The 14266-nt window shown below is 50.0% G+C and overlaps 1 protein-coding gene across 1 annotated transcript; it reads left to right on the forward strand.

Moving 5' to 3' along the window:
• The first annotated feature begins 8058 nt into the window (after positions 1-8058).
• Positions 8059-14266, forward strand: PDCD2 (programmed cell death 2). The gene is given in 6 exon segments (NM_001244352.1): positions 8059-8390; positions 9504-9746; positions 10066-10197; positions 10947-11050; positions 12507-12620; positions 13752-14266. Coding segments are annotated over 6 exon segments (1035 nt in total). The 5' UTR covers positions 8059-8107; the 3' UTR covers positions 13911-14266.

A 14266-nucleotide genomic window follows, 5' to 3' on the forward strand; every position in this document is an offset into this window, starting at 1 on the left:
ACCCTAACCCTAACCCTAACCCTAACCCTAACCCTAACCCGTACCCTAACCCTAACCCTAACCCTAACCCTAACCCTAACCCTAACCCTAACCCGTACCCTAACCCTAACCCTAACCCTAACCCGTACCCTAACCCTAACCCTAACCCTAACCCGTACCCTAACCCTAACCCTAACCCTAACCCGTACCCTAACCCGTACCCTAACCCTAACCCTAACCCTAACCCTAACCCTAACCCTAACCCTAACCCTAACCCGTACCCTAACCCTAACCCTAACCCGTACCCTAACCCTAACCCTAACCCTAACCCTAACCCGTACCCTAACCCTAACCCTAACCCGTACCCTAACCCTAACCCGTACCCTAACCCTAACCCGTACCCTAACCCTAACCCTAACCCTAACCCTAACCCTAACCCTAACCCTAACCCTAACCCTAACCCTAACCCTAACCCTAACCCTAACCCTAACCCTAACCCTAACCCTAACCCTAACCCTAACCCTAACCCTAACCCTAACCCTAACCCTAACCCTAACCCTAACCCTAACCCTAACCCTAACCCTAACCCCTAACCCTAACCCTAACCCTAACCCTAACCCTAACCCTAACCCTAACCCGTACCCTAACCCTAACCCGTACCCTAACCCGTACCCTAACCCGTACCCTAACCCTAACCCTAACCCTAACCCCTAACCCGTACCCTAACCCGTACCCTAACCCGTACCCTAACCCGTACCCTAACCCGTACCCTAACCCGTACCCTAACCCGTACCCTAACCCGTACCCTAACCCGTACCCTAACCCTAACCCGTACCCTAACCCTAACCCGTACCCTAACCCTAACCCGTACCCTAACCCTAACCCTAACCCGTACCCTAACCCTAACCCTAACCCTAACCCTAACCCTAACCCGTACCCTAACCCTAACCCGTACCCTAACCCTAACCCGTACCCTAACCCTAACCCTAACCCTAACCCGTACCCTAACCCTAACCCTAACCCTAACCCGTACCCTAACCCGTACCCTAACCCTAACCCGTACCCTAACCCTAACCCGTACCCTAACCCTAACCCTAACCCTTACCCTAACCCTAACCCGTACCCTAACCCTAACCCTAACCCTAACCCTAACCCTAACCCTAACCCGTACCCTAACCCTAACCCTAACCCTAACCCTAACCCTAACCCTAACCCTAACCCTAACCCTAACCCGTACCCTAACCCTAACCCGTACCCTAACCCTAACCCGTACCCTAACCCTAACCCTAACCCGTACCCTAACCCTAACCCGTACCCTAACCCTAACCCTAACCCTAACCCGTACCCTAACCCTAACCCTAACCCTAACCCTAACCCTAACCCTAACCCTAACCCTAACCCTAACCCTAACCCTAACCCTAACCCTAACCCTAACCCTAACCCTAACCCTAACCCTAACCCTAACCCTAACCCTAACCCTAACCCTAACCCTAACCCTAACCCTAACCCTAACCCTAACCCTAACCCTAACCCTAACCCTAACCCTAACCCTAACCCTAACCCTAACCCTAAACCCTAACCCTAACCCTAACCCTAACCCTAACCCTAACCCTAACCCTAACCCTAACCCTAACCCTAACCCTAACCCTAACCCTAACCCTAACCCTAACCCTAACCCTAACCCTAACCCTAACCCTAACCCTAACCCTAACCCTAACCCTAACCCTAACCCTAACCCTAACCCTAACCCTAACCCTAACCCTAACCCGTACCCTAACCCGTACCCTAACCCTAACCCGTACCCTAACCCTAACCCGTACCCTAACCCTAACCCGTACCCTAACCCTAACCCGTACCCTAACCCTAACCCGTACCCTAACCCTAACCCTAACCCTAACCCTAACCCTAACCCTAACCCTAACCCTAACCCTAACCCTAACCCTAACCCTAACCCTAACCCTAAACCCTAACCCTAACCCTAACCCGTACCCTAACCCGTACCCTAACCCTAACCCGTACCCTAACCCTAACCCGTACCCTAACCCTAACCCTAACCCTAACCCGTACCCTAACCCTAACCCTAACCCGTACCCTAACCCTAACCCGTACCCTAACCCGTACCCTAACCCTAACCCTAACCCTAACCCGTACCCTAACCCGTACCCTAACCCTAACCCGTACCCTAACCCGTACCCTAACCCGTACCCTAACCCGTACCCTAACCCTAACCCGTACCCTAACCCGTACCCTAACCCGTACCCTAACCCTAACCCTAACCCGTACCCTAACCCTAACCCGTACCCTAACCCTAACCCGTACCCTAACCCTAACCCGTACCCTAACCCGTACCCTAACCCTAACCCTAACCCTAACCCTAACCCTAACCCTAACCCTAACCCGTACCCTAACCCGTACCCTAACCCTAACCCTAACCCGTACCCTAACCCTAACCCGTACCCTAACCCTAACCCTAACCCGTACCCTAACCCTAACCCGTACCCTAACCCTAACCCGTACCCTAACCCGTACCCTAACCCTAACCCTAACCCTAACCCTAACCCTAACCCGTACCCTAACCCTAACCCTAACCCCTAACCCTAACCCTAACCCTAACCCGTACCCTAACCCTAACCCTAACCCTAACCCGTACCCTAACCCTAACCCGTACCCTAACCCTAACCCTAACCCTAACCCGTACCCTAACCCTAACCCGTACCCTAACCCTAACCCTAACCCTAACCCTAACCCGTACCCTAACCCGTACCCTAACCCTAACCCTAACCCTAACCCTAACCCTAACCCTAACCCTAACCCTAACCCTAACCCTAACCCTAACCCGTACCCTAACCCGTACCCTAACCCTAACCCTAACCCTAACCCTAACCCGTACCCTAACCCGTACCCTAACCCTAACCCTAACCCTAACCCTAACCCGTACCCTAACCCTAACCCTAACCCTAACCCGTACCCTAACCCTAACCCTAACCCTAACCCTAACCCGTACCCTAACCCGTACCCTAACCCTAACCCGTACCCTAACCCGTACCCTAACCCTAACCCTAACCCTAACCCGTACCCTAACCCTAACCCTAACCCTAACCCGTACCCTAACCCGTACCCTAACCCTAACCCTAACCCTAACCCTAACCCGTACCCTAACCCGTACCCTAACCCTAACCCTAACCCTAACCCTAACCCGTACCCTAACCCGTACCCTAACCCGTACCCTAACCCGTACCCTAACCCGTACCCTAACCCGTACCCTAACCCGTACCCTAACCCGTACCCTAACCCGTACCCTAACCCGTACCCTAACCCTAACCCTAACCCGTACCCTAACCCGTACCCTAACCCGTACCCTAACCCGTACCCTAACCCGTACCCTAACCCGTACCCTAACCCTAACCCGTACCCTAACCCGTACCCTAACCCGTACCCTAACCCGTACCCTAACCCGTACCCTAACCCGTACCCTAACCCGTACCCTAACCCTAACCCTAACCCTAACCCGTACCCTAACCCGTACCCTAACCCGTACCCTAACCCGTACCCTAACCCGTACCCTAACCCTAACCCTAACCCGTACCCTAACCCTAACCCGTACCCTAACCCGTACCCTAACCCGTACCCTAACCCGTACCCTAACCCGTACCCTAACCCGTACCCTAACCCGTACCCTAACCCGTACCCTAACCCTAACCCTAACCCGTACCCTAACCCGTACCCTAACCCGTACCCTAACCCGTACCCTAACCCGTACCCTAACCCTAACCCTAACCCGTACCCTAACCCGTACCCTAACCCGTACCCTAACCCGTACCCTAACCCTAACCCTAACCCGTACCCTAACCCGTACCCTAACCCGTACCCTAACCCGTACCCTAACCCGTACCCTAACCCTAACCCTAACCCTAACCCTAACCCTAACCCTAACCCGTACCCTAACCCGTACCCTAACCCGTACCCTAACCCGTACCCTAACCCGTACCCTAACCCGTACCCTAACCCTAACCCTAACCCTAACCCGTACCCTAACCCGTACCCTAACCCGTACCCTAACCCGTACCCTAACCCGTACCCTAACCCTAACCCGTACCCTAACCCGTACCCTAACCCGTACCCTAACCCGTACCCTAACCCGTACCCTAACCCTAACCCTAACCCTAACCCGTACCCTAACCCGTACCCTAACCCGTACCCTAACCCGTACCCTAACCCGTACCCTAACCCGTACCCTAACCCGTACCCTAACCCGTACCCTAACCCGTACCCTAACCCGTACCCTAACCCGTACCCTAACCCGTACCCTAACCCGTACCCTAACCCGTACCCTAACCCTAACCCGTACCCTAACCCGTACCCTAACCCGTACCCTAACCCGTACCCTAACCCGTACCCTAACCCGTACCCTAACCCGTACCCTAACCCGTACCCTAACCCTAACCCTAACCCGTACCCTAACCCTAACCCTAACCCGTACCCTAACCCGTACCCTAACCCGTACCCTAACCCGTACCCTAACCCGTACCCTAACCCTAACCCGTACCCTAACCCTAACCCGTACCCTAACCCGTACCCTAACCCTAACCCTAACCCGTACCCTAACCCGTACCCTAACCCTAACCCTAACCCGTACCCTAACCCTAACCCTAACCCTAACCCTAACCCGTACCCTAACCCTAACCCCTAACCCTAACCCTAACCCTAACCCTAACCCGTACCCGTACCCTAACCCTAACCCGTACCCTAACCCTAACCCGTACCCTAACCCTAACCCGTACCCTAACCCTAACCCGTACCCTAACCCTAACCCGTACCCTAACCCTAACCCGTACCCTAACCCGTACCCTAACCCGTACCCTAACCCGTACCCTAACCCTAACCCGTACCCTAACCCTAACCCGTACCCTAACCCGTACCCTAACCCTAACCCTAACCCTAACCCTAACCCTAACCCTAACCCTAAACCCTAACCCTAACCCTAACCCTAACCCGTACCCTAACCCTAACCCTAACCCTAACCCTAACCCTAACCCTAACCCTAACCCTAACCCTAACCCTAACCCTAACCCTAACCCTAACCCTAACCCTAACCCTAACCCTAACCCTAACCCTAACCCTAACCCTAACCCTAACCCTAACCCTAACCCCTAACCCGTACCCTAACCCTAACCCTAACCCTAACCCGTACCCTAACCCTAACCCTAACCCTAACCCGTACCCTAACCCTAACCCGTACCCTAACCCGTACCCTAACCCTAACCCGTACCCTAACCCGTACCCTAACCCGTACCCTAACCCGTACCCTAACCCTAACCCTAACCCTAACCCTAACCCTAACCCTAACCCTAACCCTAACCCTAACCCGTACCCTAACCCTAACCCGTACCCTAACCCTAACCCGTACCCTAACCCTAACCCTAACCCTAACCCTAACCCTAACCCTAACCCTAACCCTAACCCTAACCCTAACCCGTACCCTAACCCTAACCCTAACCCGTACCCTAACCCTAACCCGTACCCTAACCCTAACCCTAACCCTAACCCTAACCCTAACCCTAACCCTAACCCGTACCCTAACCCGTACCCTAACCCGTACCCTAACCCGTACCCTAACCCTAACCCTAACCCTAACCCTAACCCTAACCCTAACCCGTACCCTAACCCGTACCCTAACCCGTACCCTAACCCGTACCCTAACCCGTACCCTAACCCGTACCCTAACCCTAACCCTAACCCTAACCCTAACCCTAACCCTAACCCTAACCCTAACCCTAACCCTAACCCTAACCCTAACCCTAACCCTAACCCTAACCCTAACCCTAACCCTAACCCTAACCCTAACCCTAACCCTAACCCTAACCCTAACCCTAACCCTAACCCTAACCCTAACCCTAACCCTAACCCTAACCCTAACCCTAACCCTAACCCTAACCCTAACCCTAACCCGTACCCTAACCCGTACCCTAACCCGTACCCTAACCCTAACCCTAACCCGTACCCTAACCCTAACCCGTACCCTAACCCGTACCCTAACCCTAACCCGTACCCTAACCCTAACCCTAACCCGTACCCTAACCCTAACCCCTAACCCTAACCCTAACCCTAACCCTAACCCGTACCCGTACCCTAACCCGTACCCGTACCCTAACCCTAACCCGTACCCGTACCCGTACGCTAACCCGTACCCGTACCCTAACCCTAACCCGTACCCGTACCCTAACCCGTACCCGTACCCGTACCCGTACCCTAACCCTAACCCTAACCCTAACCCTAACCCTAACCCGTACCCGTACCCGTACCCGTACCCGTACCCTAACCCGTACCCGTACCCGTACCCTAACCCTAACCCTAACCCTAACCCTAACCCGTACCCGTACCCTAACCCTAACCCGTACCCGTACCCTAACCCGTACCCGTACCCTAACCCGTACCCTAACCCTAACCCGTACCCTAACCCGTACCCTAACCCGTACCCGTACCCTAACCCGTACCCGTACCCTAACCCGTACCCTAACCCGTACCCTAACCCGTACCCTAACCCTAACCCGTACCCTAACCCGTACCCTAACCCTAACCCGTACCCTAACCCGTACCCTAACCCTAACCCTAACCCGTACCCTAACCCTAACCCGTACCCTAACCCTAACCCGTACCCGTACCCGTACCCTAACCCGTACCCCAACCCTGACCCTAACCCGTACCCTAACCCGTACCCTAACCCGTACCCTAACACGTACCCGTACCCATACCCTATCCTGTGTCCTAACCCTAACCCGTACCCTAATCTTAACCTCTACCCTAACCCATACCCTAACTCCAACTCACAACTCTTTAGTACACCCTAACGGTCCTGTTCCCTATCCCCTGGCCTACACTTTATAGTATTCAGATGTTTCTCTTCTTTTTATAGGCATTATTTCCTATCTGAAATACTGCCTTTTTGCTGTGGTTTAAAACAAGCATTGTTACAATCATCTGGGAATGCAGTCACCTCCTATGTTGAGAGCTTCTTAGTCCTGCAGGCTGTTAAAACTTGGGATACTGGCCATGACAGTGGAGGTGCATATCAAAGGAATGATTTTAGTGAGCCCAGGAGTCTTTGTTCCTGCTCCCCGCCCTTTGTTCAAAAACTCCTACGTGTCCTAGCTCCTCCCTCACTGCCTTGGAGTGGTTTCTCAGGTCTGAGGTGCTGTCTCCTGGGCTTAAATTCTAATTTTGCCCCAAATAAAACTTACCTCTCAACTTTCCGGTTATGCATTTTTTTTAGTCGACAGATGCAACCTGCTTGGATAAAAGATAGAGATCATCTATTTCTCATTCTTGGAGTGAAGGAGACCCCCCCAGAACTACATACTTGCTGAAAGGTTCCTCAGGGTCAGAGAAAGGAGGGGCACCAGACATAGCACTTCCTGTCAGCTTCCTGGAGACCCTGGTGCTAAAATCCATTCAGAGGGCTGGGCCCTGAGTCAGGCCAAAGCCAGATAAGCAAGACAACTGGCCAGAGAAACCCTGGAAGGACTGCTCCCCTACAAGTCATTTAAAGGACCTCCAAAGTACTGGTTGCTCTCTTCCTCTCTTGCTCTTTCTCTACCCACCGCCACACGCCCTGCCCCCACCCTGCCTGTCCGTGCCTGTATTTTCTCCGCACCTATCTCCTCTCTCTTGAAATAAACACTTAACTGCCTCACTACCCTTAGTCTCTTAGCCAAATTCTTTATCCAAAAAACAAAGTTCTTGGGACCTACATCAAGAGAGTTCAGCATTCTCACCGGACAGCCACCTGAGAACATGGTCATGAGCTAGCTAAGCAGAAATGCTTTCCCTGACCTAGAGTGCTCAACAGTGTCCTAAGGACGTACCCTGACTGTCGAGAGCCAGCGGTAGGCAGTGCTTGGTTCACCTAAATGCCCTCCGAGCCCTTGGTGGACCCTGCGACCCACTTGGGTTCGCCAAGCCCCGCTTGAGCAAGGGACCGGAAGTCTAGATCAAGGGGGCGGGCCCTCGCGGGTCTCCATGGCCCTGCCCCCTTCTCTGTCGTCCAATCATTTCTGGTCCATCGTCCTCCGCGCTTCCGGCGACGACTTCCGCTTTCAGCAGCTGTCGCAGCGACTTGCTGCTTGTGTCCATGGCAGATACCAGCACCGGGCAGGTTGAACTGGGCTTCGTGGAGGCGGCGCCTGCGTGGCGGCTGCGCAGCGAGCAGTTCCCCAGCAAGGTGGGCGGCCGGCCGGCGTGGCTGAGCGAGGCTGGGCTGCCGGGGCCCACGGAGCTGGCCTGCTCGCTGTGCGGCCACCCGCTGGCCTTCCTCCTGCAGCTGTACGCGCCGCTGCCCGGCCGCGCCGACGCCTTTCACCGCGGTCTCTTCCTCTTCTGCTGCCGGACGCCGCCGTGCTGCGTTGGCCTGCGCGGTGAGTAGCCTGGTACGGGTCGCGCGTGCGCTGGCCTTGCTCAGGCAGCCGGGGGGTCGGGGAGCGGGGGGGGCTCGCCGCTTCCCCGCGTGTTTATGTCCGAGCGCAGGACCTGCCGCCGGCCTGTGGTCCCCTCCGTCACGCGTGCGCGGGGCATACTCTGGGTCAGGGGCCCAGAAAACGCGCAGCTTCCACCTCGTCCAGCTTTGCGCCCAGCCGCGGGCTCCTACCCCGCGAGCCTTTCCGGGAAGGACCCGGTTCCGCGTGCTTGCGCATTCCTATCCCTCAGCTGTTTGGCTTATCAATTGGTAGTTGGTATGGTTGGTTACAATCAAGTAATAAAAATTACCATTTTTTGGAAAGCTGAGTCTCACGAACAGGTTTTTCACGTTTCTGGAGTCTCACTATTCTTGTTATTAATTCAAACAAGATCAAAGAGCTTGCTTGGTTGTGTGGACTTTAAAAGTTTCTCATTTTGGAGTTCCCGTTGTGGCACAGCGGAAATGAATCCGACTAGGAACCATGAGGATGCGGGTTCAATCCCTGGCCTCGCTCAGTGGGTTAAGAATCCGCTGTTGCCGTGAGCCTGTGGTGTAGGTGTACGTCGCAGACGTGGCTGGGATCCTGTCGCTGTGGCTCCGATTTGCCCCCTCGCCTGGGAACCTCTCTATGGCGCAGGTGCAGCTCTAAAAAATAAAGAAATAAAGAAATAACTAAAAGTTAAAGAAGAAAAAGTTTCTCATTTTCACTTTTGTTTTTATTTTCTTCTTTTCCAAAAAAAATAAGCTCTTTGAAAGCAGAAACTTTCTTCTGTTTCTCTTTTTAAGAAATGAATGTCTTGGGAGTTTCTGCTGTGGTACAGTGAATTGATGATCTGTCTTGCGTTTCTGGTGGTGGGTGCCAGTTGGATCTCTGACCAGGCGCAGTGGGTTCAGAATCCGGTGTTGCTGCAGCTGTGGCATATAGCACCTCAGGCGTGGGAATTTCCAGGTGCCACCGGTGCAGCCAAAAAAGGAATGAATGTCTTTTCCATCAGCTGTGAAGTGAAGGCTCAAATATTTGAATATTTTTATTACTTAAAAAACTTATAACGTTTCTCCTATCTTCCCTTAGTTTTTAGAAATCAGCTCCCCAGGAGAAATGACTTCTACTCCTTTGAACCACCTTCTGAGGATCCTCCCCCAGAGACAGGAGAATCCCTGAGCCTGCAGCTCAAGTCTGGTGCTCATCTCTGCAGGGTTTGTGGCTGTTTAGGCCCCAAAACGTGCTCCAGATGTCACCAGGCACATTATTGCAGTAAGGAGCATCAGGCACTGGACTGGAGATCAGGACATAAGCAGGCTTGTGCACAACCAGGTCAGTCTTTTTTTTTTTTAATCTCAGCCAGGTTTACCCCAAAAACTTCATTTTGCATTAGCATTAGAAAATGTGTAACACTTTTCGTAATTTTGGTTAACTGGTGACATGGACACCTTTATGAAGAAGGAGCAGTGAGGTCTTATGTCCCAACCTTGCTTTAGTATAGTAACTTAGTTTACAACCTATAATTTAAGATGCTGGAGCTACACGTTAATTTAGTAGGGAAAACTCACATGGAATGCACCTCAGAAATAGAAAATGGACCTTCAAAAATTAAATGATTACTAATGATGCCAGTTACCTTATTTTGTTTCAGATAATTTGGACAATACAATTCCAGACCACAACTTCCTTTTTCCAGAATTTGAAATTGTAATAGAAACAGAAGATGAGATTATGCCTGAGGTTGTAGAGAAAGAAGATGAATCAGAGATTATAGGGAGCATGGGTAAGGAGTCAGTTTCAAAACTTCATTAAGTTTAAATATTAAATATATCAAGATTAAATATAATGCTTGAAAGAAAAGAATCAATATGCCAAGATGAGGCACTGAGAGGAAAGGTCACCACTCTGGAGGCCACAGTCTGTCCTCTTCAGATATCGCCTCAAATGAAGATATCCTTTCTGTACTCCCTCCTTGACTTCTATAAGGTACGTTCTGGTTCTTGTAAAGGTGTGTCAGAGGAATTATCTTGGTAACCGTTTCGGTGGGGCCGCATAAGATGCTGGAAACTTAGATCATCTGGCTCCAAGATCTGGGTCTCAGATTGAGATGGTGTACATGAGAGTGCCTGGCAGCGCAGTGTGTGATAGGCAGCAGGGGACCTTTTATCTGGCCAGTTTCAGACCGCACTAAGGGAGTTCCTGCTGTGGCGCAGCAGAAATGAATCCGACTAGTATCTATAAGGACATGGGTTTGATCCCTGGCCTTGCTCAGTGGGTTGGGGATCTGATGTTGCCATGAGCTGTGGTGTAGTTTGCAGATGTGGCTCAGATCCCACGTTGCTGTGGCTGTGGGGTAGGCCAGCAGCCGTAGCTCTGATTCGACCCCTAGCCTGGGAACTTCCATATGCTGCAACTGTGGCCCTAAAAAGCATTAAGTTCGTTGTTTAAAACGGGCTTCCTTCTGCATGTAGGACTTGTCAAGACATGAGGATTATTCCTGTTGCCATGGTAATTATGTCGGTGATTTTTCAGGTGAAGCATCTGAGGAAGAATTGGATTCCATGGCAAAGCATGAATCTAGAGAAGATAGAATTTTCCAGAAGTTTAAAACTAAAATATCCCTTGAACCAGAACAGGTAAAGTAGAACTCATATATAGCTTTTTCTTGTGTTCTTTTCTGGTAGTGTTTTTGGAGTATAATCCCTTAGAGGTAATGGTCCTTTTGCAGTGTTGATCCTTTTTTACTGTTTGTCATATAGGATTCTGTTTATAGAGCAGAAGTCAGGAGTTCCCATCCTGGCTCAGCAGTTAACGAACCCGACTAACATCCATGAGGATGCAGGTTCGATCCCTGGCCTCGCTCAGTGGGTTAAGGATCTGACATTGCCATGAGCTATGGTGTAGGTCGCAGGCACGGCTCAGATGCTGAGTTGCTATGGCTCTGGCATAGGCTGGTGGCTACAGCTCTGATTCAACGCCTAGCCTGGGAACCTCCATATGCCACCAGTGCGGCCCTAAAAGACAAAAAAAAGAAACGCCTTTTCTAGATAATGTTTTTAGATAATGTCTAAGAACTTGTACTCTGACGATCTCAGAAAAAGCATGCTATTGAGACTTAACTACCAAGTAACCAGTACACGGTAATTCAGAGTCTTGAGGTGGCGCAGGTTAGATCAGATGAATGAGATGTTGCCTGTGATACATGGGAATTTAGGTACTAGTGGCAAAAAGAAAGAAAAGAAAATTTGGCCCATTTTTGCAAGAGGAGCTTTTGGCTTATGAAAACCAACCTGACAGGTAAACACAAAGACTCCTGTGGTTTTGTGAAAAGAATGATGGGTTTTGGTGTTATAAAGAATTGTGGCTTCTTGAATGACATAATGACCTTCGGATGTAATGAGGGTGGAGGTAGATGACAGGCTCACATTAAGTGTTCAGCAGATGTTTCCCTTCCTCTGTGACCTTCCAGTAACTTGACCCGACTCACCATAAACAAAATCACAAAAGACTCAGCTAAATTCCCCTAAGCCAGGCTCTAGATCAGATGCATATCCAGGGGTGTATAGGAAGATAGATCTAGATCCTAAATACGGAGAAGGTGTTTCTAGCTTTTAAGAAACAGGAAAATCACTAGGTTGTTATATAAGATCTCATAATGAAATTCACTTCTAGATAAAATACTACAGTATTTATTTAAACACTGTTTACTTGGCATTTGTCTCTTTCATAATTTCAAGCTGAAGTTCCTTATCTCTGTGAAGGTAAGCACAGACTCTGGGCTGCATTTTAGGTTCATAACCTGGTAATGGGGAAATAGCATTATTGTTAGTCTGTTCACAAAATAATTGTAGGATTCAGATTCTAACCATATTGTCATCTAAGAAATATAATTTTGACATCCTGAATCAGATAAGCTGAAACGGTCACTTTGATGGCACTTGGGCATTTCCCATGCTGGCTGTGCGGGGGGAACAGTAAAGTGGCTTTCAGATGAGCATTTCATCAGTTATAGGAGTATGTACAGAATTTCTCTAGATGATCCTCAGATCACAAGAGATGTTGGTTATTTAAACTGATCCTGACTGATTTTAGATTCTCAGATACGGCAGAGGGGTTGCCCCCATCTGGATCTCTGCTGAAAATATTCCTCAAGAAAAGGATATTCCAGATTGCCCCTGTGGTGCCAAGAGAATATTTGAATTCCAGGTATGACCTTAAATCCATACTATTTTAGTATATAATCACCCTGATTTATGATTTTAAACATTAAAACACTTTGCCAAAGTTATGTATGCACAAGGGTCCCCTTGGTTAGTGAAAGTGCCCTAATAGGAAAATTAGTAGTTTTATCTTTTACTAGTTTATCTGATAGTTATTTCTAAATAGCCTGCTTTTGCTAAGATTGTCCATTTACTAGTTTTCAGATATTATACAGTAATGAGGATTTATTTTTTTGTCTTTTTGTCTTTTTAGGGCCACATCACGGCATGTGGAGATTCCCAGGCTAGGGGCCAAATGGGAGCTACAGCTGCTGGCCTACGCCACAGACGCAGCAGCTCCAGATCCGAGCCACATCTGCAACCTACACCACAGCTCGTGGCAATACCGGATCCTTAAGCCACTGAGCGAGGCCAGGGATCGAACCCACAACTTCACGGTTCCTAGTCGGATTCATTTCCACTGCACCACGACGGGAACTCCCAGTAATGAGGATTTAAATGTAGTTACTCGCTACCATCTAGACCATCCCTACTTCCCAGTGTGCTGTGGAGTTACTAACCTTACAAAGTGATATCTGTTTCTCATGGTAAAAAAGGAATTTTGAGGATTGATCTAGTGCCAGACACCCAGGAGGAGCTGACAGTGTTTGTGTAAAGCAGTTTCCTATCAGCAGTGGCAGTGCGGCTCTCTCCCTTGAGACAACACAAAGATCTCAGTAGATTTGCCTTTTGTGTTCTACTAGGTTAGTATTTCTTCAGAGTCATAGTAAGAGCATCTGCTATTCAGGATGTAAATAGCAAAATAAAAGTTGCCCAAGTAGAGGCCTCAGCCCTGTTTTGTGGCATATTACTAATAAAAATAACTGGGTTAACACGTCAAGAAGATAAGCTGATATTCTTGGGAATTTTTTTCTCAAATGGAAAAGAGACACCAAGTAGAGAGGGCTTTAAAGAAGCAGGTGCAACGCATTTCTACATGGTTAGGTCAGTTAACAGTGTAATGTCTATGACCTTGCTGTACCGTGTGGAGACTGGAAGACCTGGCAGGGAGGGTCTGGTCTGTTGGAAGCAGACTGTGCCTCACTGCCAGGCCTCTGACGATGCATCCTCTTTTCAGGTCATGCCTCAGCTGCTCAACTACCTGAAGGCTGACAGGCTGGGCAGGAGTGTTGACTGGGGCGTCCTGGCCGTCTTCACCTGTGCTGAAAGCTGTGGATTGGGCGCTGGCTACACAGAGGAATTTGTCTGGAAGCAAGATCTACTAGACACAGCTTAAAGACAATGTTGGAAAGCCTTAAAAACATTCGTAATCTCTTAGACCTTGCAATTCCATCTCTAGGACTTTATCCTGAGGAAATAATTATGCTAGAGATACACAAAGATGTTTTAGGTCTTGTTTACGTTGTCTTTAGACTGGGAAAAAATACCCAGTGACAGGGAATTAAGTAAATTTTAGTGCATCTATCCAGCAGGATATGCTGTGCAGTCTGAATGATACAGATAAATCAATTAAGATATATCCAGGTATTCATAGTGCGATCATATTTTCACAGAAACATTTATACCTGTGTATGTGCACAAAAGATAATCTACAAAGATAAACACTAGATGTGAATTGGTTAACCAGTGGGA

This window comes from Sus scrofa, chromosome 1 (assembly GCF_054392235.1).
Source record: "Sus scrofa isolate SSC_HxYL_T2T_F1_AM1 chromosome 1, Sscrofa_HxYL_maternal_Yorkshire_Landrace_v2.0, whole genome shotgun sequence".
Classification (NCBI taxonomy): domain Eukaryota; kingdom Metazoa; phylum Chordata; class Mammalia; order Artiodactyla; family Suidae; genus Sus; species Sus scrofa.